Below are 22,497 nucleotides of genomic sequence, written 5' to 3'. Positions count from 1 at the left end.
ACTGAGTGACACTGCGTTAGTTTTACTCGACTTGTTTCTTAACGAGCTTTGTGCAGTTAATTTCTATGAGTTTAAAATGAAGTTTATTTTCTTATTAACGCTTCAAACCCACTCCTATAAACAAGATTGTAGGTGTTCTTGAGATACTTTCGGATGAAGAAAGCTCCGAGTTCTTTATATTTGAATAGAATGTTTGGATAAGTATTAAAATATAACTTAGTTATTCGTCGGATGTGTTACTCCAATGAACATTTTCGCTATCTCTGTTCCTCGACAAGAGACATGACGTGGGCCCTTTAAACTTCCCTCTTTTATTTCAACGATTTATCATCGCTGCAAAAGTTTTGTATCTCAAACTGGATGAATGGGAATTTGGCTTTAGCGATAAAGTTGAAACTTGAGAAGCATTCTGAAGTGAAACTATGCTGGCTGATCTTCTTGACTTATTGACAAACTAGAAATAATACAAGTCTCCTCAAACCTGGTTATAAGAAATGAATAATTTTATGAAATTAACTGTTTTAAAGTGTTATTTCTTTGAGAAAATAAATTCTAAGAAAATAATTATTTTAATATATCAAATATTTTGAGATATTAGGCATTTTTAGAAATAAACTTTTTTAAGAAATTAATCAAATTAAATAAGTAGCCTTTCTAGTATAGCAACTTTTAAGAGAAATTGCCTATTTTAAGAAATACATTTATAAGCAATTAGCATTTTAAAGGAAATTAACTATGTTATTGATGCAATACCGAAATAGAACTAATTTAGACTAAGAAGAAACAAGTAAGGTGATTAGAGGCTTCATGTAACTATTTTGCGTTAGCTCAAGAAAGTTTATGTTTATGTTAGTTTTGCCCCCAGTTTATGCACGAAGCAAGGACTACTACACACAGGACATGCATAGCCTATGTCCAGCCTCTGCTAGCAGAGGCGATCGCCTACACTATGAAAATGCTGGTGTTTTAGTGGCATCAACAAATTATATGCCCATAATTGTTTCATACAATAGTATTACAATGTGTGTAGTAGTCCTTGGTCAGAACCATAGACTTTTTGCCAGTTTTGAAGTTCAAAATTTTGTACTAATACTACACACATTGTAATACTATTGTATGAAACAATTATGGGCATATCATTTGTTGATGCCACTAAAACAACAGCATTTTCATAGTGTAGGCGATCGCCTCTGCTAGCAGAGGCTGGACATAGGCTATGCATGTCCTGTGTGTAGTAGTCCTTGGCACGAAGCTACTGAAAGAAAGTAGACAGAAGTTGAATCTAATTTTTTCATCCGGTTCAATAATCACTTTATTGAGCAAGCCAAACATTGCGAGTCAAATGTTTGACGAGTCAAAACATTGTAGTTTTGACTCGCATCCTATGAAGTTTGCGTCAATAATAATAGAGAACATTTCGGCATTGTTGGCTGAGATTTTGTCGCTTGCGTTAAGTCTATATTTCTATGCACTTGAGTGACAACGAATGCATATTTCAATAACGCGGCGACATTGAAGCAGTCCCTGCCTTTAAATTAAAATGTCTCCACAGCTCCTGAGCTCTGCTTAGAAGCCGTCATGTGGACAACTCAAATGTTCAAATCAGATTTATTATGTCAGAATACATTTTAAATGTTTGAGGTCTGGCACATATAAATGGTGATTTGAGCGCGTATCCACAATACTCATCGTTCAGCGATATTACATGGATTCTCAATTTCGTTTCCAATTTGTAATCGCTGTATTATTGTACGTATTTCTATTCGTAGGCTTTGATTTTTTGTCGTTTTGCAACCAATGCATGTTTTGACATTTCAAATATGGTCGCTTGGAAATTCATGTTTTACATTTCGCGAAACACACGTTTAAGTTACTCGGCAATTTGTATAGTTTTAACAGATGCCTCCTGAATTGAATGCTTCGTTTACATCCGTTTTTTGGGTTGATTTTAGGAGGTCTTTTAGAGAATTTATTACTCTTCATTTATTGTACATGATCCAAGCTAAGTTGAAAGCCTGTCATCATGGATGCCATGGTCATAATTTATCTGTTTCTCAATACGAAGAATTGTCGTAATTATTGCCGTGGACACTCATTCAGTACATCAGGTATGCATTACACCAGATATCCATTGCACCAGATATTCATTACACCGGATATCCATTACACCAGATATCTATCACACCAGACATACATTACACCAGACATCCATTACACCAGATATTCATTACACCAGATATCCATTACACCAGATATCCATTACACCAGATATTCATTACACCAGATATCCATTACACCGGATATCCATTATACCAGATATCTATCACACCAGATATCCAGTACACCGGATATCATCACACCAGAAATCCATTACACCAGATATCATTACACCGGATATCCATTATACCAGATATCTATCACACCAGACATACATTACACCAGACATCCATTACACCAGATATCCATTACACCAGATATCTATTACACCAGATATCCAGTACACCAGATATCCATCACACCAGATATCCATTACACCAGATATCTATCACACCAGACATACATTACACCAGACATCCATTACACCAGATATCCATTACACCAGATATCTATTACACCAGATATCAAGTACACCAGATATCCATCACACCAGATATCTATTACACCAGATATCCAGTACACCGGATATCATCACACCAGAAATCCATTACACCAGATATTTCATTACACCGGATATCCATTACACCAGATATCATCACACCAGAAATCCATTACACCAGATATATCATTACACCGGATATCAATTACACCAGATATCCAGTACACCAGATATCCATCACACCAGATATTCATTACACCAGATATCCATCACACCAGATATCCATCACACCAGATATCCATCACACCAGATATCCATTACACTAGATATCCATGTCCTATGGTTAACCTGGCACTCATTTTACAACCTACCAAACAGCGTCAGCTAACATGGAACTATAACTATAAATTCATGTATTAATTCCCTTTCATATCAGGTTTCATACACATCTAGTTAGATTAGCCGCACGAATCATGTTTACGATTCAGTGCCAAGTTAGTCATTTCCGGCTCAGTCCGGTTCATGTATCATAAAAACTTACGACCCCGTCCGCTAACTTGCCTTTTTACACACCGATGAAGTTACGACGCTCATATAACGGACAAAGTTTTACGGGAAATGAGCAAAAACTAAGATGGTTTCGCCAGATTACGCTGCGCTCCCGGCGTTTTGTTTCAGCCTCTCAACTTTAATTCAAATTTCAATATGAATTTTTTACCGGACTCGCGGATGGCAAGGCCAATAGTTGTCTGTTAGAAGAAGTGGAAATAAGGTATTGAAAATTTTACATCCTGGCATTTTGGTTGTGAAGTTGAAGTTCGTGGTTTTTTCGGGATTCTATTCGCAGAGATGCAATGATCGGCAACCGAGCCAGAAAAGTCGTTGACTTGCAATGTGTTTTTCATACTCAATTCCAAGGTTAAAGTTAGAAGCGGAAAAGTTATTGAATTAACTCGAAGTTTGCAGAGAGTTGAAATCTTGCTAAGAAGTGATTACATTTTTAAATTTCCCTTGGTATACTCAGCCATTTGGACAACAATTTCAGGGTAAATGATGTATCTTCTATAACTGATGACGGTCTTTTTCTTTCATTTTTATTTCGTTAAAAATAAAAATATTTTTTCCAAATACTGTCGCTTGCTCGAATATCAATGAACTTGTGCCCTAGGGCAACGAATTTAATTTGATGATTAATTCCCGTCTCTTAATTGCGTACCTTTGCATTGCAAGGATTTGAATATATTAGTACACATTTCAGAATTATAATAAGAAGTTAAATCAAAGAATTTAGTCACTCTTTATAAAATGCAGGATTACATTTTACGATACCCAACACTAACAAAAACCGTTTATTTGAGAAATATTGTAATCTCGTGCTTCGTATTTTCAAGTTTCCAGAGAATATTCAACGATAACTTCCCGCGATGGTCTGAGAGTGCTTGGTCTTGCAGTGCCCAGTCTTGCAGTGCCCAGTCTTGCAGTGCCCAGTCTTGCAGTGCCCAGTCTTAGTGCCCAATCTTGTAGTGCCCAGTCTTGCAGTGCCCAGTCTTGCAGTGCCCAGTCTTGCAGTGCCCAGTCTTAGTGCCCAGTCTTGCAGTGCCCAGTCTTGCAGTGCCCAGTCTTGTAGTGCCCAGTCTTGCAGCGCATTGCTTCTTCCTGGTTAAAGCCCGCTACCCACTCAGGACAATAAAAGGGTTATTATCCAAATATCGGTGCATTTTTGTTCCTGTTTAGGTCGTCGTGACCAAGTTTGTCCCTGTGCAAGGGAGAATAAGTGCTAATTTCACACTCTACTCGTGCAGTGAGTGAGAGAGTGCCACAATATGGACACAATGACCCACTCACTTATCTGAGTGCAGGAATGATTTGAACAGGAGCGGAATGAATGTTAGAGGCTCATTTGCATACAGTTCCACGTTGCTGGGCAGACCCTGCAGGCCCTGCAGCCGTGGAGTTATGAGGTCGCTGGCCTATAGGATATCGCTGTGTCTTTAGAATATTGCAACCTATATCGCTGTTTGGTTGTGCGTTCCAGTGAAATGGTTCCTAATCTCGGTACGTTTGGGCGAGATCCACTGAAACTTCATGATAAAATATATTAGAAAATTGTATTAGACAATTGGTCGCTAATTATATATGATTCTATTTATTTATTTTTTTCTTATAACTTTAATTTAACGGAGGAAATAGCTTTCATCATATTCTACGCTGATTTGAACGACAAAATTTTCCCTTAAGAAACACAGGACGGTACTGTTGAATAAGTGCGACGCCGTAAAATATGATTTACTTTGTTATGTCATACATAAAGAGCCGTGTAAAATTTGTATGAATTTATATATTCCCATTATTATTCGAAACGTTGATGAACTTGCTGCGCGCTACAGCTTAGACAATACTTTTGCGCGCGTTGAAAGTTAGCTGTAAACTTTGCAGCAAACTTTTGCAGCAAAATTTGCAGCAAACTTTGCAGCCGACAAGTTTTATATCTTCACTTCAATGTTACAAGCTTGTGAAGCGTCTTCTAAAGCACAGTGCACAGGTTTATCCAACATGCGCTCAACTTTAGTTTTTCAATTTTTTCTTCGTGATTTTTTTTTATTTTAGATAAAATTTTAACTTTCAAGTTTGCTTAGTGTATACGATTAGTGAGTTTATTTAAACTCTTTGAAAATTTAAAATTGTTTTGTAACCCACGCTTCTTAATAATTAAATTTTAGTTGATATTTCATGACAATTTATTTTTTTCTGTAGCTCCAACCATTTCGCTGTAAACTTGCCAGAATTTTTTTGATACCTATATTAATTTTCTGATCCATATTGACAATATGCTCGAGTTTACTGAGGCTCTATGCTAATCATATATATCTAATGAAGTTTGTTCGAATTCTAGCAAAATTTTAATATAAAAAAAGGTATTATTAATGCTGACGATCTAGGCATTTATTTGCATCGTGCTTCATGCTTAAAACTGCTTAATATCAATTAGCTAATATTTTAAAGTCTAATTAATTATTTAATTACTCCACAACCCATACTAAATTCCCCAGTACTGTGAGGAAAGAGTACAAACTTTTATTTCCATTTCAATCATGTGATCGGCTTTAATGATGTAACAATAATGATTGTAATTTCTACTGAATTTTCATGAAGTAACAATACAGATTGTTACTTCAACCGCTTTTTTGTGATGTAGCAATACTGATTGTTATTTCCACATCATTTCCGTGATGCAATAATGCTGATTGTTATTTCCGCATCATTTCCGTGCTGCAATAATGCTGATTGTTATTTCCACGTCATTTCCGTGAAGCAATAATGCTGATTGTTATTTCCACGTCATTTCCGTGATGCAATAATGATGATTGTTATTTCCACGTAATTTACGTGATGCAATAATGCTGATTGTTATTTCCACGTCATTTCCGTGATGCAATAATGCTGATTGTTATTTTATTTCCAGTGTTCTTATTAGTCTTGGTAAAACTTCGGTAGCGCCCTGCAGTGTTCTGTCTCTCTATCTCTTCATACAATTGATAACTGTAACGATAATCAAAATAGTTTTTAAATTAATTATAAGTTTTGTATAAGGATTTATTGCATAATATATATGGAAACTATAGAATGATTTGAGGCGGAAATGAAAGAAGCTCATTCTGAAAAACAAATATCATTATTTTTACGAGTTAAGAATCTAAGGAAATTTGGAAATTGTGATAGCGGAAAAAAGTCTATCCGTCCGTGGTTCTGTCGTGGTTAAGCAATTTTGCAAATAAATTGGAAAAACTGTAAGCATACTTTTATGTGGATTTATTCCATTAACTGCGCGTTTAGTGATTTTTTTTTAATTTGAGAAGCGCAAAATGGTGGATGTGCATAATGTTTGGATGGGCGTAAATCTATATCGTCGATGTACATAGAATAACTGGGTAACTAACTTGAATTACTGCTTAGTGAATAGCGCATAGCAAAGTAAAGCTTTTATCATTTGTATAGCTATAATTAACTTATCCTTATAATAGCACATTGAATTAGTTGGTTGCATGGAGGAAGACATGGATGAGGCATCGAGTTGTAAGATGAGTTGCATCGAAGAAGGCAAATGTTTAATTCTGGAGCTCAGTGGGTTACACATTGAAACAGATAGGTGCTGTGAAAAATACATTGAATCTTAGAGACGCTATTAAGTAAGGCAGTGAAATAAGACGCAGTGTGTTAAGTGAACCTGGACGGTACTGTGGGTAACAAAGTGATTTAAATAGGTGATACGAGTTGTGCAGTAAACCAAGAGAGCGTTGTGAGTAAAGTATTACACTAACAAAATGCACTCTGCGACACATTGGGTCAATACTGTGAACTGGTGCAACATATTGGACCATTTAGAGTTTGTGCAACACATTGAAGCTATGAGGCGCACTGCGTAACACATTGAACCATTACGGCGCACTGCGTAACACATTGAACCATTGCGGCGCACTGCGTAACACATTGAACCATTGCGGCGCACTGCGTAACACATTGAACCATTGCGGCGCACTGCGTAACACATTGAACCATTACGGTGCACTGCGTAACACATTGAACCATTGCAGCGCAGTGCGCACCAGCTGTTGATGTTGGTGCGTTCAAGGAGGCAACGAATGCAGCACCAGCAGCACTCGTGCTTCGCACGCACCTATGATGCAGAACTCCTGCTGCCTCTCATACAGGTATGTTTATTTATCTCTTAACTTACCCGTACTCCATTAAAAACTATTTTTATTTATTAAAATGTCATTCGCTATAATTATTTTCTATTGCTGAAAATTTATAAGAAACAAATTCATCACATATTAATTGAGAACGTTTAGGCGATCATTGATTGTGCATGCATTTTTTATGTTTTGAACTGAAGATATCACTGGACTCCGAAACTTTTTAGATATGAAGAATTTTATCGGCGTTTTTTTTCTTTCAAATTCTTAGTCAACATTTGATTTTAAGCAGACTAATAAAATATGTATTTCTATTGATATCGTTATATTTTTCTTAGAACAAAGCTACCCTGGATGTAGTGTGTGAGATGAGGTATCTACCAAATGAAAAAGTTCTCTCTATTTCACTCGGCAACTTCTATTTAATTTATAATTGATATTGGATAAGCCGCTGGCTTGAGGAGCTACCTTCGTATTGTGTGCCTGTATCAGTAGTAATGGATGATGCATCCATCGTAGGAGCGAAGATATATTTTTTTGTACATTTTTGTATACGTCTGCTCCGTTTCTTTTATTTTTTATATGTGTCTGCTTCGTTTCTATTGCTTTTAGAGCATTTTCTCATTTATGGTGAAAAAGGCGCTATTGTGCTCGTCTAGTCTGTCTGTCCGTCTGTCTGCCTGTCCGTCTGTCTGTCCGTCCGTGACTTCACGTTTTAGTCGACGAGAAAATGCGCGCTCTGTCATTCACTGGAGTGAGTACTGAGTTATATATTTTATATATGTCTGCTTCGTTTCTATTAAATATTCATATACGTCTTCTCCGTTTCTTTTACTTTTTATATACGTCTGCTTCGTTTTACTGTCCAGTTGCTTGCCTCTGTTATTCACTCTCCATGTCAACGGATGCATGAATGAGGCCCTTGTTTAAGTGAAAAAAGCCCTTACTTCCCTTGACGATACTGAAGATTTTTTTGTCGAATTTTTTTTAATAGGGATATTTTAGAATAAAGATTTTTTGATATCTGAGTTAAATTATTCCGCTGCCTAGTGGATATTCATCTACGGGATTAGGTAAAGAAACAAGAAAGCGATGCGTTCTCTATTTCCGGTCTAATACTGTCAAAAATTAATTCCGATCATTTGTGTTGATTGTTGCTCTGCGATGAAGTTTCATTAGGTATTCGTTCGCAAACAAATCGATTTCATATCTATTCATCACAATATATATATTTCCATGTTATAAAAATATGTATAATATTTCATATTGATTCATAGCTGCAGCGCCTGCGTCCAACTAGTGTAAAGTTTCTCGATCGCCGTGATAATTAATCGGAAAATAAGATTAGCGTAACTTTTTTGCACCACTTTTTTTTTTGTTAGTCACTTGAGTCAAATTTTGTTACTCAAATTCATTGATTTTCAATCGTAGTGTAAATTTTACGTTCATTTGGGATGAATTTAATGATGATATATTGACCCTTTTGTTATTGTTTGGCATAATTATATGATGTAAATAACCTTAAATTGTACGTAATTTATAAATGAATTGCACAAATTCCATGGATGAAATTTCACCTAATTTCACACCCAATCAAATTTGTTTGTTTGATCGTCTCCTTCAATTCATTTGCATGTACTTTAATTTACTGTAGAAAAGCTACTTTTTACCGCTTAATTTTTTATTTTAAGTATTTCTGTTTGTTACTAATTAAGTTTCTGAAGTCCAGATGTGTTTTTTAAGAAGATTTTCCCCCTGTCGAGGGGAAATTTATTATGACTTGCAAATTTCTTTATCTCAACGCATTTTGCAGTTCTGTCACAATTATTAGTACTTCTTGCAATGGAATTCACTTCAGTGTGCATATGCGTAAGTGATGAGTTATTTCTAATTTGTTTCTTTTATCGTGCAGTTCTAAATAACGGAAATATAATGAAACATTCGTATGAAATTTAATTAAAAGAAAACGAGTTGTTTGGTTAAGCGAATCTGGCCGATTTTTTCCAGTACTGCAGCTCAATTTTTTTCGGGGCAAAATTTCGCAAATCAATATTAAATTTTTCATAATCCTTTGATCCCTTTTAATTTAGCACAAGAATTACTATCTACGAGTATAACAAACGTCACCACGCCATCATCACGACATTTTTATTTTTCAGACACAATCTTGATTCCTGAAAGAAAAGAAAAGTATTCACAGTTTATGTAATCACGCGTAGATTTATAATTTCCATGCAAAGAAGGACGCAACGTAAGATTTTACACTAAAACATTTTTTTTCTCTTGAGAAGATTTAGAACTAAAATATCCTCGATCTCTGACCAAGAAAGTCAGTGCAGTACACAACAATCTGTAATTTATACACAGACATGATAAAGCCATTTTATCATGTCAACCGTTCCAAAGATAACCGTTAAAGCCAGCAACCGTTCAAGACAACTGTCGTTAACATCAGATTATTAGATTATTATTAACATCACAACATAAATGATCGTATAACGTCAACTTCACTCTGGGACATAACATTGTGAATGTTTTTCTAATGCGTTTGTATGCGAACTCGTTTGTCTGAAAGCTCTTATTGGATTTTTCGGATAACTTGAGCGTAAACAATAAACTTATTTTATTTGAATTTTGCGTAATAAATTACGATAACATCACGATCTAAATTTGGCTTCCTGATGGAGATAGATGGAGAAAATATTTAGGTATGATAAAGCTTTAAAATTTCCATTCAATATTGAAATATTAGCCTCGTATCTCTTTTTTTGTATAGTAATAGATATTAGTAAGAACATCAAGGTGAGCAGCGCTATCTAAAGAAAAGCCTATCATCATCATAAACCTATCATCTGATCTCGATGATACAGTGATTAAAATGAGCTGGGAGATTATTTATTTTCTCATACGATTGAGTATTTTAAAAAATTCATCCCTAAACCTCGAGCCTCCAACATGTTTAGCTGAAGAATTTATTTCCAACTGTATGAAGAGGAAATGCTTTGTCCAACAGCAGCACCAGGCTGTCGACGTAACGTCAGCACCGATGCCAAACTTGGACACTTGCGTCCGATTTATTTGCTTTGTTTGCGTTGACTTGCCGACACCGCTTGATTACGGGAAGAGTTTGGCACTTACTGATAAAATAACTCCTCGCTTGAAGTTTTGGATGAATTATCAGTAGGCGACCTAGACTCAGACGGCTGTTTGTTTTGAAAATTTCGGTTTTTAGATTCTACGAATGGTAAAGGGAACATTCTTACTTTAAAATCACATCTATTTAGTTAAGAGCACACAGATTAATTAAAAAAATTATTCGCTCTATTCCGTGCCACAAGCCAGCAGCCTCGGTCTTGCCATATGATAGGCGATAGTCTTAGTTATGATAGTACCAATGCCGCAGTCGGTGATAAATTTGGTTACGTTCTCATAATTTTTTCGCGAAAGGGTATTCAAAATTCGATATTTTCGAGCTTCATCGTATAACTGCTCATTTTTGCATTGTATAGAAATACATACTAAAAAACCTAACTTCTCCAAAAACTCTACTTTGCAACATGTCCCATTGGTTCCCTTGCTTATTCGCATTATTTTCCCACACAAATGCTCCAACATACACGAGCTACAGCAACATTTGTAGCAGCTCGCCAAGTGTCGTGGAAAGCTGTTGTGTTCAAGCCTCACTGGCAACCAATCGCTGTATATCACGTTAGCTTCGACGCTCACGACGCGTGCTAGAGTCCAACCCGCGTGCTCAACACCTCCCCTAACAAAATTTAGAGTCGCCCCAGCTTCTGGTACTCCAAATCAGAAGCTGCCGCGTCTGTAAATTTTCACTGAGATCCTAACAAAATTTAGAGTCGCCCCAGCTTCTGGTACTCCAAATCAGAAGCTGACGCGTCTGTAAATTTTCACTGGGTAACAAAATTTAGAGTCGCCCCAGCTTCTGGCAATCCAAATCAGAAGCTGACGCGTCGGTAAATTTTCACTGGGTGGCGCTTCGAGCCTCGGCTACTCTAAACTTGTTAATGTTTTTCTTTGCTTCGTTTGTTACGATATTTGTTCGAACGAACTTTATTCGTGTGGGCAATTTTAGTCTTTTATGTGTAGGATATTTGACAGCGCTAACCTCAGTGTTCACCGCACGCTTTGAATTAAAATGTTTGAAAATTTGTTTCAATATTTCAAAAAATCTCCTGTCCTTAAGTAATTCATTGACAAGGTGACAAAGAAATAATTAATAATTAAATTCACTAGAGTGTGATTACATTTACCTAACTTCTTACAAATGATGAACTGCTCTTTAAAATTGTATTACCAAAGCTTTAAAATACGGCCGATGTTTAACGGCATCTATCATGTTGCTGTACTCATGCCTACCTACCTAATTCGTGCTGTTGCTACTGTATTCTGATGATCCTCAGGATATTCATAATTGACCTATATCCAAGTACTTAGAACTTGAGTCTACGGTAATTAGTCTTTACATTACATTTACTTCATCTCTCTAAATGACAGTGAACCGAAACAAGAAATAAACTACGCAGCTTTCGTTAACCATTTACTTCCTTACGCCGACTCCCATGGAAATCACATCAGACTATAAATGAATTTATTTTTACATTGCATTTACTTCACGACTCGCTCTATTTCCCTTTGAAAGGGAATCAGACAGGAAATGTATCAGCCATTTGCGACGTCAGTGATGCGTATTTAAGTCAAATATTCGTGAATGTGCGTTTAAATAGGACCATTCAATCCACATAACGGCAATGTTAAATGCAATATGAATATTATTTATCACAGGAATCGTCCTGAATAGACGCAATTGACAAGCCTGTATCACTGCAAGAAACTAGCTCAAATAAATTTATTTTTTTCCGTATAAATAATACTTAAAAGTTGTCAAAAAGTAAAAATAATATGAAATTTTATGCACCCGCTTGTTTGTTCCAACATTATTTTATGAATTCGACAAGCGGTTTATCACAAGATCTTTTTTTTTTACTTCGTTCTAATGTATTGAAAAATGTAGCGCCTAATATTTTACAGAATATTTGCTGCAACCGGAACTCCCTGAGGTATTTACAATTCTTCTAAATAAGAAATTTTCTGAAAAGCACTTGTGGTGCTGCAAAATTGTGGGGAAAAGAGAGTTGCAGTTTGTGTTTGATAATATTTTTAATCTAACTTTTTATTAGAGTTAATGAAATCTTGATATGAGACACGATATAAAATTCACTGTTAATTGTTAGCAAGATACTTCATAATGATAATGGAGAAATTGTGTCTAAATTTCTCACACTTCAGCATTACAAGTTCACCAAACTGTGTAGCTTTGATTTCGTGTAGCGAAGAGAGAAAAGAAACGAAAGCGTGTGGCCGATGCATCCCCTTGCTTTCTCTGTTGTGGTAAATTTTTTGAGAGCCACTAAAAGTTCAAAGTGGCTTGTTTAAAAAGCGATAATAACCCAATGCGCTCGACGCCACGTTTGCAACATAAGTTTTGAATTTTACGAACCTTTGTGCTCATAACTACGCTACAATTCTAGACCAATAAGAACTCTCGGGGGGAAATGTACAGTGTTGCTGGTCTGGATTTTGTTTTGAGCCAACGTCCCAATTTTCTACCCTGAAAAACTGTCACTTTATTGCAAATGGCAGCATCGTGGTATAGTAGCGTATTATATGTATATATTTTACTCGTTAAATTGAAAAGTCAGCTAACAATTTTTACTTCGAAATTCTTCATAAATGAATTTTTTACGCCTATAGAATTTTTTTTACCGCAGAAAATGGGATCATTTTTTGCAGCTATAAAAAATTCATGACAGGAGAGTAGCTTTAGGCATTGTTCGAAGATCATATTCTTCAACAGATATTTTGCGATGCTTCAAACGTTTGAAATAAGAATATATTTTCAGACTGAGACGTAACGTCTCATTGTTGTTGTGAATTGTTGTATTTCGAGACTTGGACGTAACGACTGGTATGAGATGTTGAGACTGAGACTTGAAGGCTGGTAAGCGATTTTGAACCTGAGTGCACTTGTAGGCATATAAGAACTCGTAGCCAAGTAGTATATCTTTTGTACGTGGAGGCAAATATTTCGTTCTATATTGTGTCGCATTAAATTTATAGGCCTTATATGATAAATTATTTACTGGAAGTAAGAGACAATGATAAGATACATTGTAAAGTTGTAAATTAAATTCTATAAGGCACCGGTTGGAAACACTCTACAAGAGTGATAGACCGGACCATAGACCAGTCGTCACCCATCAGTCCTATCAGCAATCCATTTCTAGGCAGTGCTGACGATAACCATTATGCCTGTACTTGCTTGAATGTCTAGTCAACTGACCCTGCCTTTATTGGTAAGATGTTCCATTCAATCAGATAAAGATTAGACAATAAATTATTCTGCACTCATTTCATATTCAGTGGATATTGAGTTGTAATATTGCAATTCTATTATTAACGTGATTAATTAAATGATTAGTCCCAGTGTTCTTAAGTATTATCATTTTCAATGTGTAGGGTTGCGGATCTCGAGTGAGCTGGAGATTGCTCTCTCCAAGCTCGTACCTGAAGTTTCTCTTACTTGTTTACCACGTGGACCGGCTTCTCAATTTAGGATCAAAGAAGAACCTTGGACCATTACGTGTCTTGAAGTCGCAGATTTCACGTGTTGAATTGGTTGGTTGAGCAACAAATGTGTTTATAGTTTCATGTATGGGCTTCTCTATTAATGTAAATTATGTTTCTTGTTTTGTTCAAGTAAATTTTTGGCGTTAATCCGTTTTTTAACGTTTGAAGTATCCACAAGAGTAAAATAAACCCGATGAAGGACAGCCTTCATTACATACACAAATGCGCCATTGAACAACTATCGGATAACACTTACAAAAATTATGTTTCCTTATATTTACCTAAAAAATACGCGTCTCGTGTTATGGGCGATATTGATAGTCTTCTAAAGATTTCTCACCCTCGTTACCCTTGTTTACAGCGACACTGTAGACCTGATAACATAAGCGATGATGAGTGAGGGAGAGTGAGGGAGAGAGAGGGAGAGTGAGGAGGGAGAGTGAGGCAGGGAGAGTGAGGCAGGGAGAGTGTGAGGCAGGGAGAGAGTGAGGCAGGGAGAGAGTGAGGCAGGGAGAGAGTGAGGCAGGGAGAGTGTGAGGCAGGGAGAGTGTGAGGCAGGGAGAGTGTGAGGCAGGGAGAGAGTGAGGCAGGGAGAGAGTGAGGCAGGGAGAGTGGGAGGCAGGGAGAGTGTGAGGCAGGGAGCGAGTGAGGCAGGGAGAGAGTGAGGCAGGGAGAGTGAGGCAGAGTGAAGGAATATCAAAGCCAGGAATTGATTCCAGTTCAGGCACGGTTCGCATCGTTTGGCCCCCGAACTAAAGTACGAACTTGTGTAGTGGATTTTTTTGCCGAGTAAACCGTCAGACCGTCAGAATTATTTGCTGAAAATTCGTCTATATTCTTCTTTCAGTTGAGCCTGACCGTAACTAGTACGAGAAATATGATTTATTAACTTCTGTACCTTTTTTTGCTTTCTTTTCCAGGTTTTTACTGCATTTGGTAATTTTTTAAACTAGAATGTCAATTCGAGAAGATGTTGTTCTAGTGTTATGAGTTATTGAGGTCTGTAATCCACAGCAAACCATGCCACCAAGAATTTTAGGCATCTATGATCTTGAAGTTCATGTCCATAAATATCATTAGTAATTAACTTCAAAATGAATGTCAATCTCTACTGCCCCTATCTAATCATTCGAACGAGTTTTTCCCACATTAATTTACTATTTACAGTGAATGCTACCGCTATTCCTCAATGCCGGAAACTTATCCGGAATTATCGTGCGCTGAAATATTTTTAATATATTTTCATTTGAAATATGATGCATATATTCTAACATTCTATGTATCTTCATATCTTCAACTTTATCGCTGCCTACACTCTGAGAAATTAGTTAAAGTTTGTCCAAATATCGAAGCTTTTTTTGCCATTATGCAGGTTATCAAGACCCAGTTTGATCCGACAAAAGTGCGTAGCAGTGCCACGTGTACTAAGTATGCTCTTGGATTATTATTTGGACAATATGGTCAATTAATTTCTCTCAATGGATGGAGCCATGCCTACTGTCCTGGCGCTCGACGCACTCGAATTTTCGAGGATCGAATTAATTAACTTGTGCTGACACATGACTGGACAAGCCGACATGACTGGACCAGCCGACATGACTGGACCAGCCGACATGACTGGACCAGCCGACATGACTGGACCAGCCGACATNCACACATGACTGGAGCCGCCGACATGACTGGAGCCGCCGACATGACTGGACCCACCGACATGACTGGACCCACCGACATGACTGGACCCACCGACATGACTAGACCAACCGACTTGACTAGACCAACCGACTTGACTAAACCTGCCGACATGACTAGTCTGGCTAACATGACATGGCTTGGCGTAACGAAGATTGCTATGCGCAATAATTTGTGCATAAAACGCTAGTGTAAGCTCTACAGTAACTGAAGTCTTCCGGGGAACTCAAACTTTCGGTATGCCACGCGCCTGCTTCGGGAGCCGTAACGGGCAAAAATTTACTCCCTTAATTTCAATCCTGCCAAGTCATTGTACTACAATCTTCTCCAGCATGAAACAACTTAAAAATTCTAGATGCCGTCGGGATTATTGCTTTATGGCATATTTGCTGTTAGTGACGATGTAGTAATAAGCAATGAAATGGTAAGAATTTTACGCCGTCGTATCAAACAGAAGCATAGTCATTTTTCGTTTGCCGTCACTACGCCTCACTTGATTGTATGTTTTGGCACTAACTGTTTGCTGTTAAATCTTGATAAGCTATAAAATGAGAATGGGTTGAAATGCACCTAAATTTATTATTCTAGCGAAACCTCATTTGCGCTGAGCGAGTGAATATCAACTCTCTAATATAGGGCTTATCCTACGAGCCTCGGAGGGACACGAGGCAGCTTTACGAGTGCATGAGACCTGAGACTTACGACCCTCGAGCGACCCTCGCTTTGCGTTGCGTCTCGAACACATTTCTTATCTTTCTCTCTTGAGGGAATCGTTTCATTATTGATTTATGGTAATAGTTCGCCAACTGTGGCCATTTTTTGTGTCCTCTGATGAGGATTTAGCTGACGGATAGATTCCTGGACTGTCCTGAACATAAGAAAGCTACTATGAAGTTCTACTTTGCATTTATTGAAAGAAGTATCCCTGGAAATTGATTCTCGATCTGACGGCTTATGGGATTAAATTGCGATTGTGATTGCTTTGGCTGTTGTAATGGTTGCATCAACCACTACCTGGTAGTGGTTGATGGTTGTTTATATTAGTGGTTATATTTTTAGTGGGTTTATTTATTTTAGTGTTTGCTGGTTGGTAGCTAGTCATTTCTGTTCACATTACAAGGAGCTTTTTTAAGAACTTGAAACCATTTTCTTCTATTGGAAGGTTATAAAACTCGTACACTTTCAGTAGAGGGTATATAATATAGAATTGGTGCTACGAAAAGAAGACTACGGCGTTAGAGAGGCCTCGTTAACATGGCAATGGGACTACGGATCGTACTTCAGAGGATTAATTTCAATTCAGAGGATTTCGGAAACATCGCATATTTTACTGGATATTAAGTACGAAATTTATGCGGTGCGACCTTGTACTTTTGGCTACCTTGTATTCTTCTTCATGAAATACCATCATGCTTGTGTTCGGAACACTATATGGTTCTGCAAGTATTAATGGATATGCCACAATAGATTAAAGTTTCCATGTAGCAAATTCTTTCAACGAAAAGTTTTTTATGAAGAAATGCGATATTCACGATTCCCAGGCCGGTATAATTGCAGACTCGGCCGCATCAAAGAAAACCACTGAAAAAGCCTAAGGTTGAAGCCCCATTACCTGTACAAATCCTGAATATTGAAGGAGACTCGAGCATGGCTGAACCGCTCCTGAGTTCTCAGGAAGCTTCAATATTGAGATGTTGGGACTGCTGGCTCAGCGGCACTGACCCGCTAAGCTGACTGATTCAGCGGAAGAGCACCACTGTATGCTGTCAATGTAGGTATGCTGTCAGCGTAGGTATGCCGTCAGCGTAGGTATGCCGTCAGTGTATGTATACTGTCAGTGTAGGTATGCCGTCAGTGTAGGTATGCCGTCAGTGTAGGTATGCCGTCAGTGTAGGTATGCTGTCAGTGTAGGTATGCTGATGACCATTAGGTGTATGTAGCTCACTAGTCTCAATAGCCGCGCTTCAGACCCTCGCCAAACAAAGGCGCGTTTAAGACCAGCCTAAGCCACGCTATTGCGACTGAGCTTGGATTATTCAGAGGCTTCTATACATTAATATTCATAAGCCTGAATTTATCGCTTAATTTATTTCATGTATGCTAGTTAGTACGAGTATTTGAGCAACAAGCACATATAATACGTACTGGAGCCTGTGTTAGTAAGTCATCGTATTGCAGCCTGGTGATTCCTTCAAGAAAAAGTTATGCTCAAAAGCAGGGTAAGGATAATGTGCGCATTATAGAAAATTTTCGTGGTTTGCTGAAAGTCTTAAAGGCCATCATAATGTAAACTGCCGAAAATCAACACATAATTTCACATAGGTGCGAACAGTGTTCATGTATGCAATAATAACAATTATTGTAGCTGGTCAGCTATTGGCTGCGCTTAGAACGCTAGTTGAACAATTGGATGCAAACGTCATTCAAGATAAACAATATAAAGATTTTTCTCGGCAGTATCTGCGTGCTAATCGAGGGTGGGGGTTTCATATTTGACTATCATTTAGTGATTGTAAGTGAATTTAATTTGCCATACTTCTGTAATTGTTTATTTTTACTGCGTTTATCTATATGTAAAAATGTTCTATCATAAATGTGAACTCGGTCCATGAACTGAAGTAGATTGATGAACTGACACGATTCGGTCCTTCATTCCCTATTCTCTCAGTTTGTAAATATTATTCCTGCTCCTTAAATATTCCGTATATTGTTTAGGATCTTCAGCGTAGGGCAGGGCCTGCGGACAGAAGCATGAAAATAAATAATAATGTTGCATAGCTTAATTAATATTTAAATTATTGATGTAGTATAGTTTCATTAATTAATATTCCGCTAAAGCGTCCCATTGACGGATTAGTTTTGAGTCACATTTATGAGTAATTCTTTACCAGTGTTATTGTTGTGTTATTAATAGACTAACAAATAACAAACCAGCATTTTATTCAAAGCCATCGCAGTATTTTCCCCTAACATTATATTTTTTTCTCAAAGCCAAAAACTCTGACGCCAGCCTTTTGGTTGCACGATATTATGAACTAATGTTATGAATTTAATAATGATTACATAAAAATATTATGAATAATATTAATAAATTTGCGATTCTGTAGAGCTATATTTATGACGCCAATAACTATTGATAACTCTGCTCAAAAGTTGAACAGAATTAATCACGGGGAAAATTATCAGAGAAACTGAGTGGGAGGCGAGGTAATTTTCTATAAAATTGGTCATTAAAATTTATTGTAAACTTTCATTTACGAATTAGAATTCCCTAGAATTTCTCCTCTCCGCCATCTGACGCGTAGGCCTCTTTAATTTAAAAAAAATCATTCCCATTCCCAGGAAAGCATTTTTTGATAAAATTCATCCGCTGCCCTTCAAATTTTTCAGAGGTTTTAATTCTGGCAATTTGCTTTATGCCTCTGTTGGTTATTAAGCAAACGGCTGCTCCTCTGGACCATACCTCGGACAGGTGTTCGATGTTATTGTATATCTGCTTTCGATAGTTAAGAAGAAAGTGTAATATATGCTTGGATGATATTCTTATTTATGTTTTGGATATTAAAAAACTGAAAAAGATGTTGAAAAATTTTCTATTTTTCTCTTCTCAATTAAAATAGAAATGAAATAGATGTTTGAAAGAGTTTTCTATTTTTGTCTTTTTAATTAAAATAGAAATGAAACAGATGTTTGAAAGAGTTTTCTTTTTTTGTCTTTTTAATTAAAATAGAAATGAAACATGTTAAAAAGAGTTTTCTATTTTTGTATTTTTAATTAAAATAGAAATGAAATAGATGTTGAAAAGAGTTTTCTATTTTTGTCTTTTTAATTAAAATTGAAATGAAACAGATGTTGAAAAGAGTTTTCTATTTATGTCTTTTTAATTAAAATAGAAATGAAACAGATGTTGAAAAGAATTTTCTATTTTTGTCTTTTTAATTAAAATTGAAATGAAACAGATGTTGAAAAGAGTTTTCTATTTTCGTCTTTTCAATTAAAATCGAAATGAAACAGATGTTGAGAAGAGTGTTCTATTTTTGTCTTTTTAATTAAAATAGAAAGGAAACAGATGCTGGAAAGAGTTTTCTATTTACGTCTTTAATTTTAATTAAAATAGAAATGGAACGGATGTTGGAAAAGTGATATCTCTTGGAATGCTCTTAGTGTTCATCACCCGGAAATCTGGAATCGATCATCAGTTGAAAATCGTCAATAATTTCCATATGAAATTTTGATGTTCAAATTCACTGTTATTAATTTTATCCCTTCTAAGTTCTACATATCGGACGTCGAATCAACGTCCAAGAAAACTTTATTCTATTGAATATGCGCTGCATTTTCATTATCCTTATTAATTTTTCCTGTGAGATTATTATGTTTAATCCCACTTTTAAACCTACGTCCGAGATTTAAATTGAATTCCAGAGCCCTTCAATTGAGCTCTCCAAGCCGTTCTTATGCAGGGTTATTCACTGTTTTCTATAAATAAATAATCACTGCGTTTTAAAAAAATATCTAGGCTTGCTCACTGCTTGAGAATAGCTCCCATATTCAGCTCATAATTTTAGACTTCACCTTCGTCAAGTTCAGGATAAAGGATTATCTGTCGGATAATTTCCAATCATGTTAAAATTATCTCCCAAATGGAAAAATATATTTATATATAGAAATATAATTAAAAACACTGAAACTCGTCAACTCTGTTGATTTATCAATCATATTTAGGCGTTAATTTTTGCTAGATTTATACTAAAGCTTCGAATCTATGTGCTATGTATCCCAGTGGGTATCTTCAGTGCTATTGAATTTTGATTTTTTCATTGATGAAATGCGTTTAAAATCCAAAGTGGCTGATAAATGCACGATTTTAAACCCAGGGGCAAAAAACTCTAATACACAAGTCAACTTTTACAGAGGTAATTAAACCAAACTTCCATTCGGAGGGTAATAAAATAAGGTTAGTAGTGATTACTTTATTCGCATCGCTTCAAAAAATCTTGGTCTATTGCGTGTAAACCACGAGTCAATTTAAAGCTCGAGAAGTCGCTTTCACTGTCATTTATCCAGCTCAGGTAGAGCAGAAAATACGACCTCGTCCCTTGCCTCGGTTTCGTCAATACGCTGCGGTACTCGCCTGTATGTCCAAGGCTGCCACCGGGTGTACGTCGATGGTTTTTTTTTCAATTTTACGATCTTGGAAGATTTCCTGGCCCATTCAATGGAATGGCGACGACTTTCGTAGAGCAATTCCCTAGGTCTTTTATGTTTAGGAATATATGGCATTTTTGAACTTTGTATTGAAATGGCGTTGGCGCCTATGAATAACTCTGTCTCGAGCCATTTAAATGTGAGCATTTAACGCCTTATTAACACATTAATTTGAAAATCGATGTTCATAGAATTTATAAGAATTCTAAAAATTATTTTTTTCACATAAATTTACACTGTCACATTTAGTTGGGACTCCTTTTTAATTTTATCAAGGCTGAAATGCTTCCTGCCCGTTGCAAATTTCCAGTTCGCTTTCCAGTCCGTTGTACTGTGTTGCCATGTCGTAGCAAAAGCTAAGCTCTAGAATTGTGTATGTATTATGACGTAATGAACTCTTATTCTTTTAAGATGTAACAAGATAAGTTTTGTACTATTTGTCTTATTCGATTTGTTTATATTTAAACAAAAAAAAACTGCTATTTTATCGACCAACGTTTGAGTATTTGTACATTAAAATATGATCCATTCACTTTTCTTATTGTATGAATGCTATGAATGATGAATGCTATTTACTTTACTATGAATGATGACGAAGCTTGCTTGATCACGAACAACATGGTACACTAGTTGTCCTCTAAAGTCTCACTTTGTTTTCTAAGTCTCACTTTAATATTGTTGTCTAACAACTTCATTCATCAGTTTCGTTTCCGTTCGGAATTTTTTTCTTGAAACGTAAAATATATCTTGTCAATCGATGATTCGTACTGTCAACGACGCACTTAGGTTAAAATTCTTACGGTCTTTACGCACAGCTCGTTGGTTATCTGCAACGTCGATGAATCTTTTTTTTTGTAGCCAGCATACGAATGAAAATAAATGCATTGCATTTTATTTATTTTTTATTCTGAAAACTACAAAGGAAAATTTATGAATGTATTCTCAATCACGAACATGACTCCCCCCGCTTGCTCTGAAACGGACTCTGAGATGCTAGGTATATTTTTTGGAGAACGTATATTTTAGGGAAAACCAATAATGGATTTTCTATCGAATTTTGATATGTTTTCGCCATGGGTCTCCATTACCTCGAGTTTGAAATCAATTTGGGACAAAAAAATCAGGTTTTTGCTATATATAGATTACGGTTTGTGGAATATTGTTATGTGTACATACGCGTAAATTTGAACAAATTAATTAGGCAATATTACGTGCATTCTAAGAAAATTAAAGAAATTTTTATGCCATAATTTCCATGCAGAAGAAGCGCATAGATATGTTAAAGTCCCAATAAAATTGGATGAGTACACATGATGTATTTTACCATAAAATCATTGAAAACATTGTTTTACAAACGAAATTACTTAAACGTTGAAATAGTTATTTACTTTATGTTCTATGCAAGCTATATCAATTTTATTTCCTTGTTGACTCTATTTGAAGTAAATTTTTAAATTTAATGAATAGTTTTAATAAATTTTTTCATTCATTTCAGGTACGTGAGTTCGTCTCTAGGGCTTCTGACTCATCCCAGACGGTGAGTAAAACACCGTAAGCCAATTCCTCAAAATTTAAAATCCCTCGAAATTCATCGGCAAATTTGTCGCATCCCAAACTGATTTTCGAATCCCATGGCAATCGCTTTCCGATTTAAAATAT

At 36.3% G+C, this 22,497-nt stretch overlaps 1 protein-coding gene across 1 annotated transcript in view; it reads left to right on the top strand.

The window, feature by feature from the left end:
* Positions 1-22,393, top strand: part of LOC125179190 (flocculation protein FLO11-like) — a 34,256-nt gene extending 11,863 nt beyond the window's left edge. The window contains exon 2 of the mRNA XM_047884579.1: positions 22,334-22,393. Coding sequence (XP_047740535.1) covers positions 22,334-22,393 — 60 coding nt within the window. The remainder of the gene's footprint in view (positions 1-22,333) is intronic.
* Positions 22,394-22,497: the final 104 nt, after the last annotated feature.

Source organism: Hyalella azteca, unplaced genomic scaffold, assembly GCF_000764305.2.
Source record: "Hyalella azteca isolate HAZT.00-mixed unplaced genomic scaffold, Hazt_2.0.2 contig15661, whole genome shotgun sequence".
NCBI classification, from domain to species: Eukaryota; Metazoa; Arthropoda; class Malacostraca; order Amphipoda; family Hyalellidae; genus Hyalella; species Hyalella azteca.
The sequence above is the reverse complement of the archived record's forward strand: the minus strand, read 5'-3'. Positions and strand labels throughout refer to the sequence as shown.